Raw genomic sequence first — 13,652 nt, forward strand, 5'->3', positions numbered from 1 at the left:
GACCCCTGAGCGTGTCACCTGCCACCAGGTGCCATCAGGTGCCCCCAGCAGAGTCCGTCCTTGCATCCGGTGATCCCAGCAGAGCCCCTCCTTACAAGCTAATGTCCCCAGCAAAGCCCCCCCTTACATCCAGTGTCCCCAGCAGAGCCCCTCCTTACATCCAGTGTCCCCAGCGGAGCCCCTTCTCACATCCAGTGTCCCCAGCGGAGCCCCTCCTCACATCCAGTGTCCCCAGCAGAGCCCCTCCTTACATCCAGTGTCCCAGCGGAGCCCCTCCTTACATCCAGTGTCCCAGCGGAGCCTCTCCTTACATCCAGTGTCCCAGCGGAGCCTCTCCTTACATCCAGTGTCCCCAGCGGAGCCCCTCTTTACATCCAGTGTCCCAGCGGAGCCCCTTCTTACATCCAGTGTCCCCAGCGGAGCCCCTCCTTATATCCAGTGTCCCCAGCGGAGCCTCCTCCTTACATCTTTCAGGTATCCCAGAGCAGCGGTGTCTCCGCCACCATTACAGAAGAGAGGCTGAGGAGGAATAAAATAGAGGTGGAGCCGGCCGGATGGTTACAATAGAAATTGAGCTGCGGCGCCGCCCATCCCCTGCCCCTTTCCATAACAGGTCACAGAGACTGGCAGCTGGGTGGAGTGGGGCAGGGGGTGGACGGCACCGCAGCTCAATTTCTATTGTAGCCACCCGGCCAGCCCACTTCTTCTGGTCTTCTTGAAAATGGCGGCCGGCGGACCTCAGCGGCGAAAAATCGTGAAAAAAACGAATTTCCCGGGACATTTCCCAGGAAACGATAAAATCGGGAAAAGGGTCTAAATCTTGGGAATGTCCCAGGAAATTCGGGACAGTTGGCAAGCATGCCTTCGGGAGGATCCACCATGATCAGGTAATAAAAAGGCTATCGCGATGACTTCTCCCCCCCCCCCTTCCTCCTTCCCCCTCCTTCCCTTCATATAGAGTATTCTTGCATATTTGACAAAATGATAACGCTAGATAAATAATGACTACTGTCTTTAAACATAGCATTAATATTCATGAGTAACTATCTGAAAGAAATGATGCATATTATGATTTCCACCTTTGAAATTGTGTACCTTTTTATTCTGTATCGCAAATATAAACAATAATAAAATGTTATTTGATAAAAAAAAAAAAAGATAAAAAGCCTTCTGTGTGCAGCAGCCCCCTAATACTTACCTGAGGTCCATATAGGTCCAGCAATGTTGCAGGAGTGTCTCGGCTGCCTGGGACTCCGCTCTTCATTGGCTGAGACAGCAGCACAGTGCCATTGGCTCCTGCTGCTGTCAATTAAAGTCAGTCAGCCAATGAGGAGAGAAAGTGGGCAAGCCAGGCCACAGCTCCATGTCTGAATGGACACAGGGAGATGTGGCTCGGGTGCCCCATAGCAAGCTGCTCTCTGTGGGAGCACTTGACAGGAGGGAGGGGCCAGGAGCACCGAAGAGCGACCCGAGAAGAGGAGGATCCATGCTGCTCTGTACAGAACCACTACACAGAGCAGGAAAGAATAACATTTTTTGTTACTTTTAAATAAATTTAAAAAAAAAACACGAGAGTTTAGTATATCATTATCACTTTAAAGTAAAGGTTGAACAAAAAAACAAAACGACTCTCCCTGCAAGGTAAAGGCATAATGTGCTAGCATGCACTTCTACAGAGGCTTCCATCTTCATCTGGTCTTTCTTCGCCGCTTGAATGGCCAAACAGTGATAACATCACTCCCACGCATGCGCTCGGGAGTCATGGCTGCAGCACAGAACTCCGAAGGAATGGCACAGGAATGCTGTTCCTTCGAAGTGCATGTGCCGGTGGTGTCACTGGCTGCTGCTCACTAGAATTTAAGCTTACCTGTAGGTTAAATATCAATTGGAGAGTTTGCAACCACTTTAGTCAATTAAAATATGTGTCCCCAACCTGCATTTCCTGTGATGTCACCTGAGGAGAAGAGGAAGTCCTGTCAGGTGTTCTCTCCTGCCTGTACCCCTAAAGATGAGGCTTCCACACTTCCTCTAGTAACAAGCAGACAAGGAGAAGAGGGAAATCTCCCCCTCCCAAGCCACTCACTGTACAGGTCCATACACCAGGTGACCCTGTCCTAATACAACAAAACCCTGCCTAGAAATGTTTGTCATTTTCTTTTTCAATAAAGTTTTATTAAAGGTATCTTATGAGCCTTTATGTCAGTTTCAACATTTTGAATAAAGTTTTTCATAAAAAAAAAAGTTGACGTCATCGAACTGCTGGATCCGGCGGAGTCAAGATGGCGGCCGCTGGGTCGGACGGCGATGGGAGAAGAGGGGAATTGTCGTCTGGTTCGGTAAGCTGTGTGGCCGGGGTTTTGGGTGTTGCTCATTCCGAACCGGATTTCTAACCTCCAGATGGTATCCATTGGTTGTGCTGGGTACAAAGGGCCGCCCAGACATGGTGCGGAGTAGTCGGCTGTCCCCCTACCTGCTTGTTATCTCCACGGCTGCATCCTGTACATCCCGGACACCCCCCCCCCCCCCCCGGTCTGTAACGGCAACCGCAATAAACAATAGGCACCTGCAGAGGGAAGATGTGTTCAGTCCTGTGTGTGTCATCTGTCTATATATCCTATAAACCTATCCTCCCCTCCTCCATATACAGCTCTCTGATCTGTCTATATATCTATATCCCCTCCATATACAGCTCTCTGATCTGTCTATATATCTATATCCCCTCCATATACAGCTCTCTGATCTGTCTATATATCTATATCCCCTCCATATACAGCTCTCTGATCTATCTGTATATCTATATCCCCTCCATATACAGCTCTTTGTTCTGTCTATATATCCTATAAACCTATACCCTCCCCCCCCCCCCCCATACACAGCGCTTTGATCTGTCTGTATATCTATATCCCCTCCATACACAGTGCTCTCATCTGTCTATATATCCTATAAACCCCCCCCTCCATGCACAGTGCTCTGATCTGTCTATACTGTACTGTATATCCATGTCCCTCTCCCCTCCATATACAGCTCTCTGATCTATCTGTATATCTATATCCCCTCCATATACAGCTCTTTGTTCTGTCTATATATCCTATAAACCTATACCCTCCCCCCCTCCATACACAGCGCTTTGATCTGTCTGTATATCTATATCCCCTCCATACACAGTGCTCTCATCTGTCTATATATCCTATAAACCTATACCCCCCCCCTCCATACACAGTGCTCTTATCTGTCTATATATCCTATAAACCCCTCCTCCATGCACAGTGCTCTGATCTGTCTATACTGTACTGTATATCCATGTCCCTCTCCCCTCCATATACAGCTCTCTGATCTATCTGTATATCTATATCCCCTCCATATACAGCTCTTTGTTCTGTCTATATATCCTATAAACCTATACCCTCCCCCCCTCCATACACAGCGCTTTGATCTGTCTGTATATCCCCTCCATACACAGTGCTCTCATCTGTCTATATATCCTATAAACCCCCCCTCCATGCACAGTGATCTGATCTGTCTATACTGTACTGTATATCCATATCCCTCTCCCCTCCATATACAGCTCTCTGATCTGTCTATATATCCTATAAACCTATACCCCCCCCCCTCCATACACAGCGCTTTGATCTGTCTGTATATCTATATCCCCTCCATACACAGTGCTCTCATCTGTCTATATATATCCTATAAACCCCCCCTCCATGCACAGCACTCTGATCTGTCTATACTGTACTGTATATCCGTGTCCCTCTCCCCTCCATATACAGCTCTCTGATCTGTCTGTATATCCCCTCCATATACAGCTCTCTGATCTGTCTGTATATCCGTGTCCCTCTCCCCTCCATATACAGCTCTCTGATCTGTCTGTATATCTATATCCCCTCCATACACAGCACTCTGATCTGTCTGTATATCCGTGTCCCTCTCCCCTCCATATACAGCTCTCTAAACTGTCTGTATATCCCCTCCATATACAGCTCTCTGATCTGTCTGTATATCCGTGTCCCTCTCCCCTCCATATACAGCTCTCTGATCTGTCTGTATATCTATATCCCCTCCATACACAGCACTCTGATCTGTCTGTATATCCGTGTCCCTCTCCCCTCCATATACAGCTCTCTGATCTGTCTGGGAGGGGGGTCTTGTCCTGCACTGCCATACATGGGGTACATTGGAAATGCACACATTGAGGGCTCATTTACACCAGCGGCAGATAGGTGGATGTATAAATGCAGTACGAGCGCTTATACAAGTAAAACGAATGTATTCCGATGAGCCTAGTTAACACCTTTGCAGGGTCTTTCACATGCATTTAAATAAGGTGCAGCATGTTGCAATTTTCTTCACCACAAATGCGCACGCAAATACATTCAAACTTGTAAATGCAACTAAAACATAAAATAAGTGAAAAAAATTATTCCCAAAATGCATTGGAAATGCGTGCAAACATGCATGTAAAAACATGCAGAGATTGTGGTTTAAAGTATTACTAAACTCACAACAGTAAAATCAGTCTGTATATGCAGTAAAGCATGCTTGTTATACTCACTGTGGAACCTAAGGGGTTAATCCTCTGCATTGTGTAAAAAGACTGTTTTAACCTGTATGCACAGATACTTCCTTCCACTTTCTCCAATCCATCTCCTGATAAGATAGAGCCTTTGGAGTCACTTTGCACATGCTAATTTTGGTGTGTATTGTGAGTTTTTTTTTTTTTTTTTTCCTTCTTGGGAGGGTGCATGTGATCAGCATTGTCCAGACAGAGTGTCAGGGATCCTGCAGCCTCATAGAGGGACAGTCAGAGTAGAGTGAACTCCTTCTACAAGCTTTAACCAGACACTGATAGAAGTCACAGGACTGCTGTATACTGCTATAGCAGTTTATATTTACTAAAGTAATAGCATTTCAATGTTCTATGAACTGTGGGAGATCAGATATAGTGTCCTGGGTTTAGTAACACTTTAAGTTCTGGTTCAAACCAGAATTGCATAGGAATGCACTCTATTTTTTTTTATTTTTTTTGCCTATTCAGTTGACTAGGCGGAAATACTGGATCACACCAAATGTAGTGCATGCACTGCATTTAAAAATGCACTGTAATCATATTGTGAAGTACCAATACCTGTAACCAGATTGTGAGATCGCACTCCTAATGCAGTTTGAATGTAGTGTGGGAAAAAAGCACCACCTTCTGGGCCCTAATGAGCTGTCTATAAAGACAGGGCCCCTAATGAGCCCTCACACCAGATGCAGTCAGGTGCATTTTTAAATGCAATATGAGCACATTTTGCAAGAAAAATGAATGTATTCCAATCAACCTAGTTTACCTCGCTGCAGTGCTTGCATGTGCATTGGAAAAGAGTAAAAAAGTACAGCATGCTGCCTTTTTCTGCACTAGAGCACACCACAAATGCCCATGATCGTGTGTAAACACAACTTGGTAAAAGAAATTAAAATGCATGGTGAATGCAGAGATTGTGGTCTAAATGGCCCTTATATAGTTTCCTATCATACAGAGAAGCCACTAATATGTTGCCCACAGGAGGTAGTGGGGGGGATTCTCTAAACCAGGGGTCTCCAAACTTACAAAAATTTTTGTGCCAGTTTACTGTCCTTCAGACTTCAGGGGGGCCAAACTGTGACTAGTGGGAGTATACAATGCCATATCTTTGGTGTCAGTGAGAGGAATTGTGCTCCATCGTTTGTCATTGGCAATAATTGTGCCCATCACTGGTGTCACTGGACCTCATTGTTGGTGTCATTGGTAGGAATTGTGCCCCATCGTTGGTCTTATTGGGAGAAAATGTTCCCCATTGTTGGTGTCAGTGGGAGGAATTGTGCCCCATGGTTGGTCTTATTGGGAGGAATTGTGCCCCATCGTTGGTGTCAGTGGGAGGAATTGTGCCCCATCGTTGGTGTCAGTGGGAGGAATTGTGCCCCATCGTTGGTGTCAGTGGGAGGAATTGTGCCCCATCGTTGGTGTCAGTGGGAGGAATTGTGCCCCATCGTTGGTGTCAGTGGGAGGGATTGTGCCCCATCGTTGGTGTCAGTGGGAGGGATTGTGCCCCATCGTTGGTGTCAGTGGGGGGGATCGTGCCCCATCGTTGGTGTCAGTGGGGGGGATCGTGCCCCATCGTTGGTGTCAGTGGGGGGGATCGTGCCCCATCGTTGGTGTCAGTGGGGGGGATCGTGCCCCATCGTTGGTGTCAGTGGGGGGGATCGTGCCCCATCGTTGGTGTCAGTGGGGGGATCGTGCCCCATCGTTGGTGTCAGTGGGGGGGATCGTGCCCCATCGTTGGTGTCAGTGGGGGGGATCGTGCCCCATCGTTGGTGTCAGTGGGGGGGATCGTGCCCCATCGTTGGTGTCAGTGGGGGGGATCGTGCCCCATCGTTGGTGTCAGTGGGGGGGATCGTGCCCCATCGTTGGTGTCAGTGGGGGGGATCGTGCCCCATCGTTGGTGTCAGTGGGGGGGATCGTGCCCCATCGTTGGTGTCAGTGGGGGGGATCGTGCCCCATCGTTGGTGTCAGTGGGGGGGATCGTGCCCCATCGTTGGTGTCAGTGGGGGGGATCGTGCCCCATCGTTGGTGTCAGTGGGGGGGATCGTGCCCCATCGTTGGTGTCAGTGGGGGGGATCGTGCCCCATCGTTGGTGTCAGTGGGGGGGATCGTGCCCCATCGTTGGTGTCAGTGGGGGGGATCGTGCCCCATCGTTGGTGTCAGTGGGGGGGATCGTGCCCCATCGTTGGTGTCAGTGGGGGGGATCGTGCCCCATCGTTGGTGTCAGTGGGGGGGATCGTGCCCCATCGTTGGTGTCAGTGGGGGGGATCGTGCCCCATCGTTGGTGTCAGTGGGGGGGATCGTGCCCCATCGTTGGTGTCAGTGGGGGGGATCGTGCCCCATCGTTGGTGTCAGTGGGGGGGATCGTGCCCCATCGTTGGTGTCAGTGGGGGGAATTCTCCCTCCTATATATGCATTACGCCTTCCTCAATAGGCGGGAAGCAGACATACACCCAGACCTTAAATAGTCTCTTCCCTTATCACCATGTGAACCTCTTTAACATTGCGGTGCCCGGAAGTGACTTTATTGGCCTAGTAACCAACTATAGGGGAGGTCAAAAAGCCAATTAACCACTTACCCACTGGGCACTTACACCCCCTTCCTAACCAGACCAATTTTCAGCTTTCGTTGCTCACATTTTGAATGACAATTACTCATTAGTCATGCAACCCTGTACCCATATGAATTTTTTGTCCTTTTTTCCCCACAAATAGAGCTTTCTTTTGGTGGTATTTAATCACCGCTGGGTTTTTTGCGCTATAAAAGAAAAAAGACTGAAAATTCTGTAAAAAAAAAAAAAAAATGCATTTTTCTTCGTATCTGTTGTAAAATTTTGCAAATTAGTAATTTTTCTTCACAAATTTTGGTCAAAATTTATACTGCTACATATCTTTTGGAAAAATAACCCAAATTGGTGTATATTTGGTCTTTGTGAAAGTTATAGAGTCCACAAGCTATGGTGCCAATCTCTGAAAATTGATCACACCTGAAGTACTGACGGCCCATCTCATTTCTTGAGACCCGAACAAGTCAGGAAAGTACAAATACCCCCCAAAGGACACCTTTTTGGAAAGTAGACATTCCAAGGTATTTAGAAAGGGGCATGGTGAGTTTTTTGAACTTGTCTTTTTTTCCCCACAATTCTTTGCAAAATCAAGATTTTTTTTTTTTTTTTTTTTTCAAACAATTGTCATATTAGCAGGTTATTTCTCACACACAGCATATGCATACCCCAAAACACATTCTGCTATTCCTCCCGAGTATGGTGATACCACGTGTGTGAGACTTTTACACAGCCTGGCCGCATACAGAGGCCCAACATGCAGGGAGCGCCATCAGGTGTTCTGGAGCATAAATTACACATCTAATTTCCTGACTACCTCTGACACTTTTGAAGGCCCTGGAGCACCAGGACAATGGAAACACCCCAAAAATTACCCCATTATGGAAAGTAAACACCCCAACGTATAATCTAATGAGTCTAATGAGGCATAATGAGTCTTTTGAACATGTCATTTTTTTTTTTCTACAAATTTTTGGAAAATGTGGAAAGAAAATGAAAACGCTTTTTTTTTTTTTTTTTTTTTTTTTTTTTTTTTTTTTTACACAAAGTTGTCCATTTACACAATATTTCTAACACATAGCAAGTACAGTACATACCAAAAAATTACACCCCAAAATAGACTCAACTACTTCTCTTGAGTACAGAGGCCACATTCAGATGTTGAGCACGGCTGAGTATCGCCGACCATGGCTGGGGGTGGCTGAGCGTGGATGGGTGGGGTGGCTGAGCGTGGATGGCTTATACAGAGGGATGGGTGGCTGGATTTGTCACTGAGCAGCGCTGTGGGCACGACACATCCAGCCCACAGCGCTGCTGCATCCGATCCCTCCCCTCCCCGCTCACACTGGGTGGAGAGGGGAGAGAGGAACTGGATATCACGCTGGTTTGTTTACATGTGATCGTGCCGTCAATTGACGGCGCGATCGCGCGGTAAACAGCTGCTGTGAGCGCCCATTTACCGTGATGCCAGAGGACCCGGCGGTCACGGATGCTCCCGTGTGCGTGATTCTGGGAGGACGTCATAGTACGCCCTCCCAGAGTTATCGAACCGCCCTCTAGCTGTCCTTCAGCTATGGGCTGGTTGTTACCATATTTATCGGCGTATAACACGCACCCCAAGTTTAGGAGGGAAGTTTAAGGAAAAAAAACTTACATTAAAATGCCCATCAATGCAGCCTTATCGTGTCCATCTGCAGCCTTGTTAGTGTCATTGCAGCCTTTTCAGTGTCAGTGCAGTCTTGTCAGTGCAGCTTTGCCCCAGTGCAGTCTTGTCAGTGCAGCCTTGGTCCCCAGTGGTCAGTGCAGCCTTGGTCCCCAGTGGTCAGTGCAGCCTTGGTCCCCAGTGGTCAGTGCAGCCTTGGTCCCCAGTGGTCAGTGCAGCCTTGGTCCCCAGTGGTCAGTGCAGCCTTGGTCCCCAGTGGTCAGTGCAGCCTTGGTCCCCAGTGGTCAGTGCAGCCTTGGTCCCCAGTGGTCAGTGCAGCCTTGGTCCCCAGTGGTCAGTGCAGCCTTGGTCCCCAGTGGTCAGTGCAGTCTTGGTCCCCAGTGGTCAGTGCAGCCTTGGTCCCCAGTGGTCAGTGCAGCCTTGGTCCCCAGTGGTCAGTGCAGCCTTGGTCCCCAGTGGTCAGTGCAGCCTTGGTCCCCAGTGGTCAGTGCAGCCTTGGTCCCCAGTGTCCATGCTTGGACAGATCGCCGCCGACATACACATAGCATGTAGTTTTAAATATGACGCCGCAGAGTTCGGAGGGACTCGGCGGAGCTGAACGAACGCCGCCGAGATACACATAGTATTATACACAAAGTCCCACCCAGTCCCGCCCTATGATGGACATAACACAGGTCCAATGGCGTGACTGTGAGCGGCGCCGGAAAGAGCCGAGAACACTCGACTATGTGTATCTCGGCTCCGCCCAGTCACTGTGATTTCGGCGGCGCTCGTTCAGCTCCGCCGAGTCCCTCCGAACTCCGCGGCGCCATATTTAAAACTACACGCTATGTGAATGTCGGCGGCGATCGCCGCCGATAGATCACAATTAGCGGGGATCGGCGTATAACACGCACCCACGTGTTATACGCCGATAAATACGGTAAGTGGTTAATCGCACGTTAAAAGGCCGTCAGTGCAGCCTTGTCAGTGCAGCCTTGTGTGATCGCCGCCGACATACACAGCCGTGTGTAAATTCAAATATGGCGCCGAGACTGCAGGGACTCGGCAGAGCCGAGATACACATACCCAAGAGTCCTCGGTGCCGCTTACAGTCCCGCCCAGTCCCGCCCTATGATGGACATCACACAGGTCCAATGGCGGGACTGTAAGCGGCGTTGAGAAAAGCCAAGGACTCTCGGGTATGTGTATCTCGGCTCCGCCGAGTCCCTGCAGTCTCGGCGCCATATTTGAATTTACACACGGCTGTGTATGTCGGCGGCGATCGCTCCCATCACACAAAATTGGCGGGGATCGGCCTATAACACGCACCCTGATTTTCAGGGGAAAAAAGTGCGTGTTATATGGCGATAAATACGGTATTCAGACCCCCCTTAAATTTTTCACTCTGTTATATTGCAGCCATTTGCTAAAATCATTTAAGTTCATTTTTTTTCCTCATTAATGTACACATTAATGTACACACAGCACCCCATATTGACAGAAAAACACAGAATTGTTGACATTTTTGCAGATTTATTAAAAAAGGCCTCATGCACACGAGACGCTGGTGCAAACGCTGCTGAACACATTTTTAAAAGCTGAAACCGGCGTTTAGAAACGCCCGTTTTGCCGCGTTTGCATGCCGCGTTTAGCTGCATTTTACTGCGTTTGCGTCTAGAAGCATCTGCAGAGCAGCGAATGACATTTTGCAACCCAATTTTGGGGCCCCGTATCTCGGGGCCACTTGGTGCTAGGAACCCCAAAATTTGGTGAACTAGCACTACAACATATCCAAATTTGGGGTTCCTAGCACCAAGTAGCCCCGAGATTCGGGGGCGCAAAATGTCAAGCACTTCTGCAGCAGAGAATGACATTTTCCGACCTGACTTTGGGGCCCCGTGCTAGGAACCCCAAATTTGGATATGTTATAGTGTTAGTCCAACTGTGTTAGCACACCAAATTTGGGGTACCTAGCACCAAGTGGCCCTGAGAGATGGGGCCCCAAAGTCAGGCTGTAAAAACACTTATAAACGCAAACGCAGCACCGGCGTATAGACGCGTTTGGCGTCTGAAACGTGGAAAACTTTTCCATCTGAACCCATTTTTTTTGCTTCTGTAAACGAGGTTAAACGCAACTGCCTAAATGCCAAAAAACGAGACTGTGTACATGGACACATAGGATAACATTAAATGGTTTCAGGGGCAGTTGAAAAAAGTGTCCAACTGCCTCTGAACGTGAGTTTAACAGCGTCTCGTGTGCACGAGGCCCTTTGAGGCAACCCCACGCCAAAAACATAAAAAAAAAAACCCGCTGTGGGGTCCCTCCCCCAACATTACCAGACCCTTATCCGAGCATGCACCCCCCCACCCTCTCCCTTAGCCATACCAGGTCACATGCCCTCAACACAGCTTGTCCCCATGTTGGCAAGTACCTCTTCCTCACAACCCTGGACGGTTGTGGGTTATCAGAATCTGGAAGCTCCCTTTAAGAAAGGGGGACCCCTGGATCCTGGGCCCCCCCCTCTCCCCTATGTGAGTATGGGGTACATTGTACCCCTACCCATTCACCCCAAAAAAAGCAGTGTAGTGTTACAAAAAACAAGAGATGTGTTTTTTTTTTTTTTTTTTTAATTAAAAATTAATAATGTTCCCCGTCATAACTCCAACGTCAAGTCTGATGTCTTCTTCCTCTGCTGCCGACCCGGTGAAGAAAAAAAAAAATAGCTCCTCCACTGAAGCTGGCTCCCGCTGTTCTGTCAGCACTTATATAGCTATGGGGCATGGCCATCAGGTGACATCACCCTGAGAGCCCGCCCCCTTGTGACGTCACAGACCCTGTCTGTGTGTACGGCCGACATTCGGCCCGTGTGTACAGCAGCCGATCCGACAGAAGCCTCCTTTCCAGCTTCTGTTGAAGGGATGATGCCAGTCGGCATCTAATCAACGCTCTCAGCCAATGGCTGAGAGTGCTGACCGGTGTGTTCTGGTGGAGGGTTTTCCCTCAGCCAGAGCACAATAGTACAGCAGGGGAGACTGCAGTACTAACATCACATAGTTACTACAACTCCTCCCCGAGCTCTTCGTTTTTTGTTTTTGTTTTTTTATGTTTTTTTCTGTTCAGCCCGCTAGGTTAAATGGAAAAAAACGCATTTCTGTAACTCACAGCAAAACGCATTTTTTCTTTGGCTTTGTCGATGTTCCAGAAATGCCCATGTGTGAATACAGCCTTACTGTAGCACACCACCAGCCAGCTGGTGTTCTGGGATCTGCATTTTGAAAAGAGAGAAGTCTGATCATACTAGTTATCCCAAGTCTTTAGAGGGTCTAGAGGTTGTCTCAACATAGTGATGACATTACTTTTCATCCCTGCACACCATTTGGCCCTCTACGGTTTTTCCTACACCTGTTCCCAGCATGCTGTGTTGACACGAGGGAAGTCCGATGATTCCCCAGTTCATTTCAGTAATCTGTCCAGTGCTGCAGGGATAAGAAGCTGAAAGTGTTTCCAGGCCAGTCAAATGTAATTTGAAAACACTAGTGGCCACTGTTTGTTTTTTTTTTTTTTTGTTTTTTTTGTTTTTTTTTTCTGGAGTTGAGTATTAATGTAGTATTAAAACCAAACATGTAATATATTTAATCTTGCTAATAAGGCCTCATGTACACTGCTGCTGCTAAACAGATGTTTAGGAGCAGTAGTGCATTTTATTCAGCTGCCCCTCAATTCTCCTCTGTTATCTTATCTGTACATGTATGCAGGGTTGTTTACAGTCCTTTCTAGGCAGTTGAGTTTTTTAGAATGCAAACAAATGCGTTCAGAAGCTAAGTTTACAGGCATTTCAAGCGCCAAACGCGGCTAAATACGGTAACTCGTTTCGTTTACAGGCGTTTTTCATTTTTTGAAAAAAAAAATAAAGTTAGCTAAACTACAGCCATGGATGGAGCTGAGGCTGCCTATTGGTGATTTTGGAAACTGCAGAGGATCCTTAGTTTGGAACATGATGACCGATTTGATATTACCTGGATGAGTCATACATCATAGGCTTGTTATTCACCTGCTTCTTGTAAGAAGATATATTTGACAGCACGGTGGTGTGTGTTTATTATACGCTCAAATTGGTGAGAGGTTCTTCATTTTTACGTTCACCTGTATCCAACGTCTCCTCATCTGTCTCTTAGCCTCAGCGCTGCAATTGGACTTTATGTTTAGATACACTGCAATGAATGTATTTTTCGTCAACTGCTCTATTCATTGTTTAACTCCTTGCCACCCACGCTATGGCCGAAAGACGGCTACAGCACGGGCCTTTTTTGCCGGGAGGTGTCCATGGACAGCCTCCCGAGCAAGCGATGTCCCTGCGGGTTGCGCGCGGCCCGCTCTGTGATCACCGAGTGTGAGACTCAGCTGATCAGAGTAAGGGGTCGATCCCGGCCCCTTACCATGTGATCAGCTCTCAGCCAATGATGGCTGATCACATGATGTAAACAGAAGCTCGGTAATCCTTTTTTTTTTTTCCCCCTCTCAGCGTGAGGGGGAAAAAAGTGCCGATCACCGGCTTCTGTCAGAGGGACATCGGTCCCTCACACAGAAAGCCGCGGCTGCATTTTCTGTGCCCACCATTGTCAGCTGCCGGTGCCCACCAGTGCTGCCAATCAGTGCCCATCAGTGCAGCCTCATCAGCGCACATCAGTGAAGGAGAAAAATTACCTGTTTTCAAAATTTTATAACAAACTATGAAACAGTCTTGCTTTTTTTTTTTTTTTTTTTTTTTTTTTAATTTTCGGTCTTTTTTTTTTTTTTTGTTTAGCAAAAAATAAAAAAAAACAGAAGCAATTAAATACCACCAAAAGAAAGCTCTGTCTTTGTGAAAAAAATGATAAAAAT

The 13,652-nt window shown here is 47.7% G+C and overlaps 1 protein-coding gene across 1 annotated transcript in view; it reads left to right on the forward strand.

Annotated features, from left to right (window-relative positions):
- The first annotated feature begins 2,232 nt into the window (after window positions 1-2,232).
- The window catches only part of IREB2 (iron responsive element binding protein 2), a 70,541-nt gene continuing 59,121 nt past the window's right edge, over window positions 2,233-13,652 (forward strand). Inside the window, exon 1 of the mRNA XM_073619176.1 lies at window positions 2,233-2,336. Coding sequence (XP_073475277.1) covers window positions 2,280-2,336 — 57 coding nt within the window. The 5' untranslated portion in view covers window positions 2,233-2,279. The remainder of the gene's footprint in view (window positions 2,337-13,652) is intronic.

Source organism: Aquarana catesbeiana, linkage group LG03 (genome assembly GCF_042186555.1).
Source record: "Aquarana catesbeiana isolate 2022-GZ linkage group LG03, ASM4218655v1, whole genome shotgun sequence".
NCBI lineage: Eukaryota > Metazoa > Chordata > Amphibia > Anura > Ranidae > Aquarana > Aquarana catesbeiana.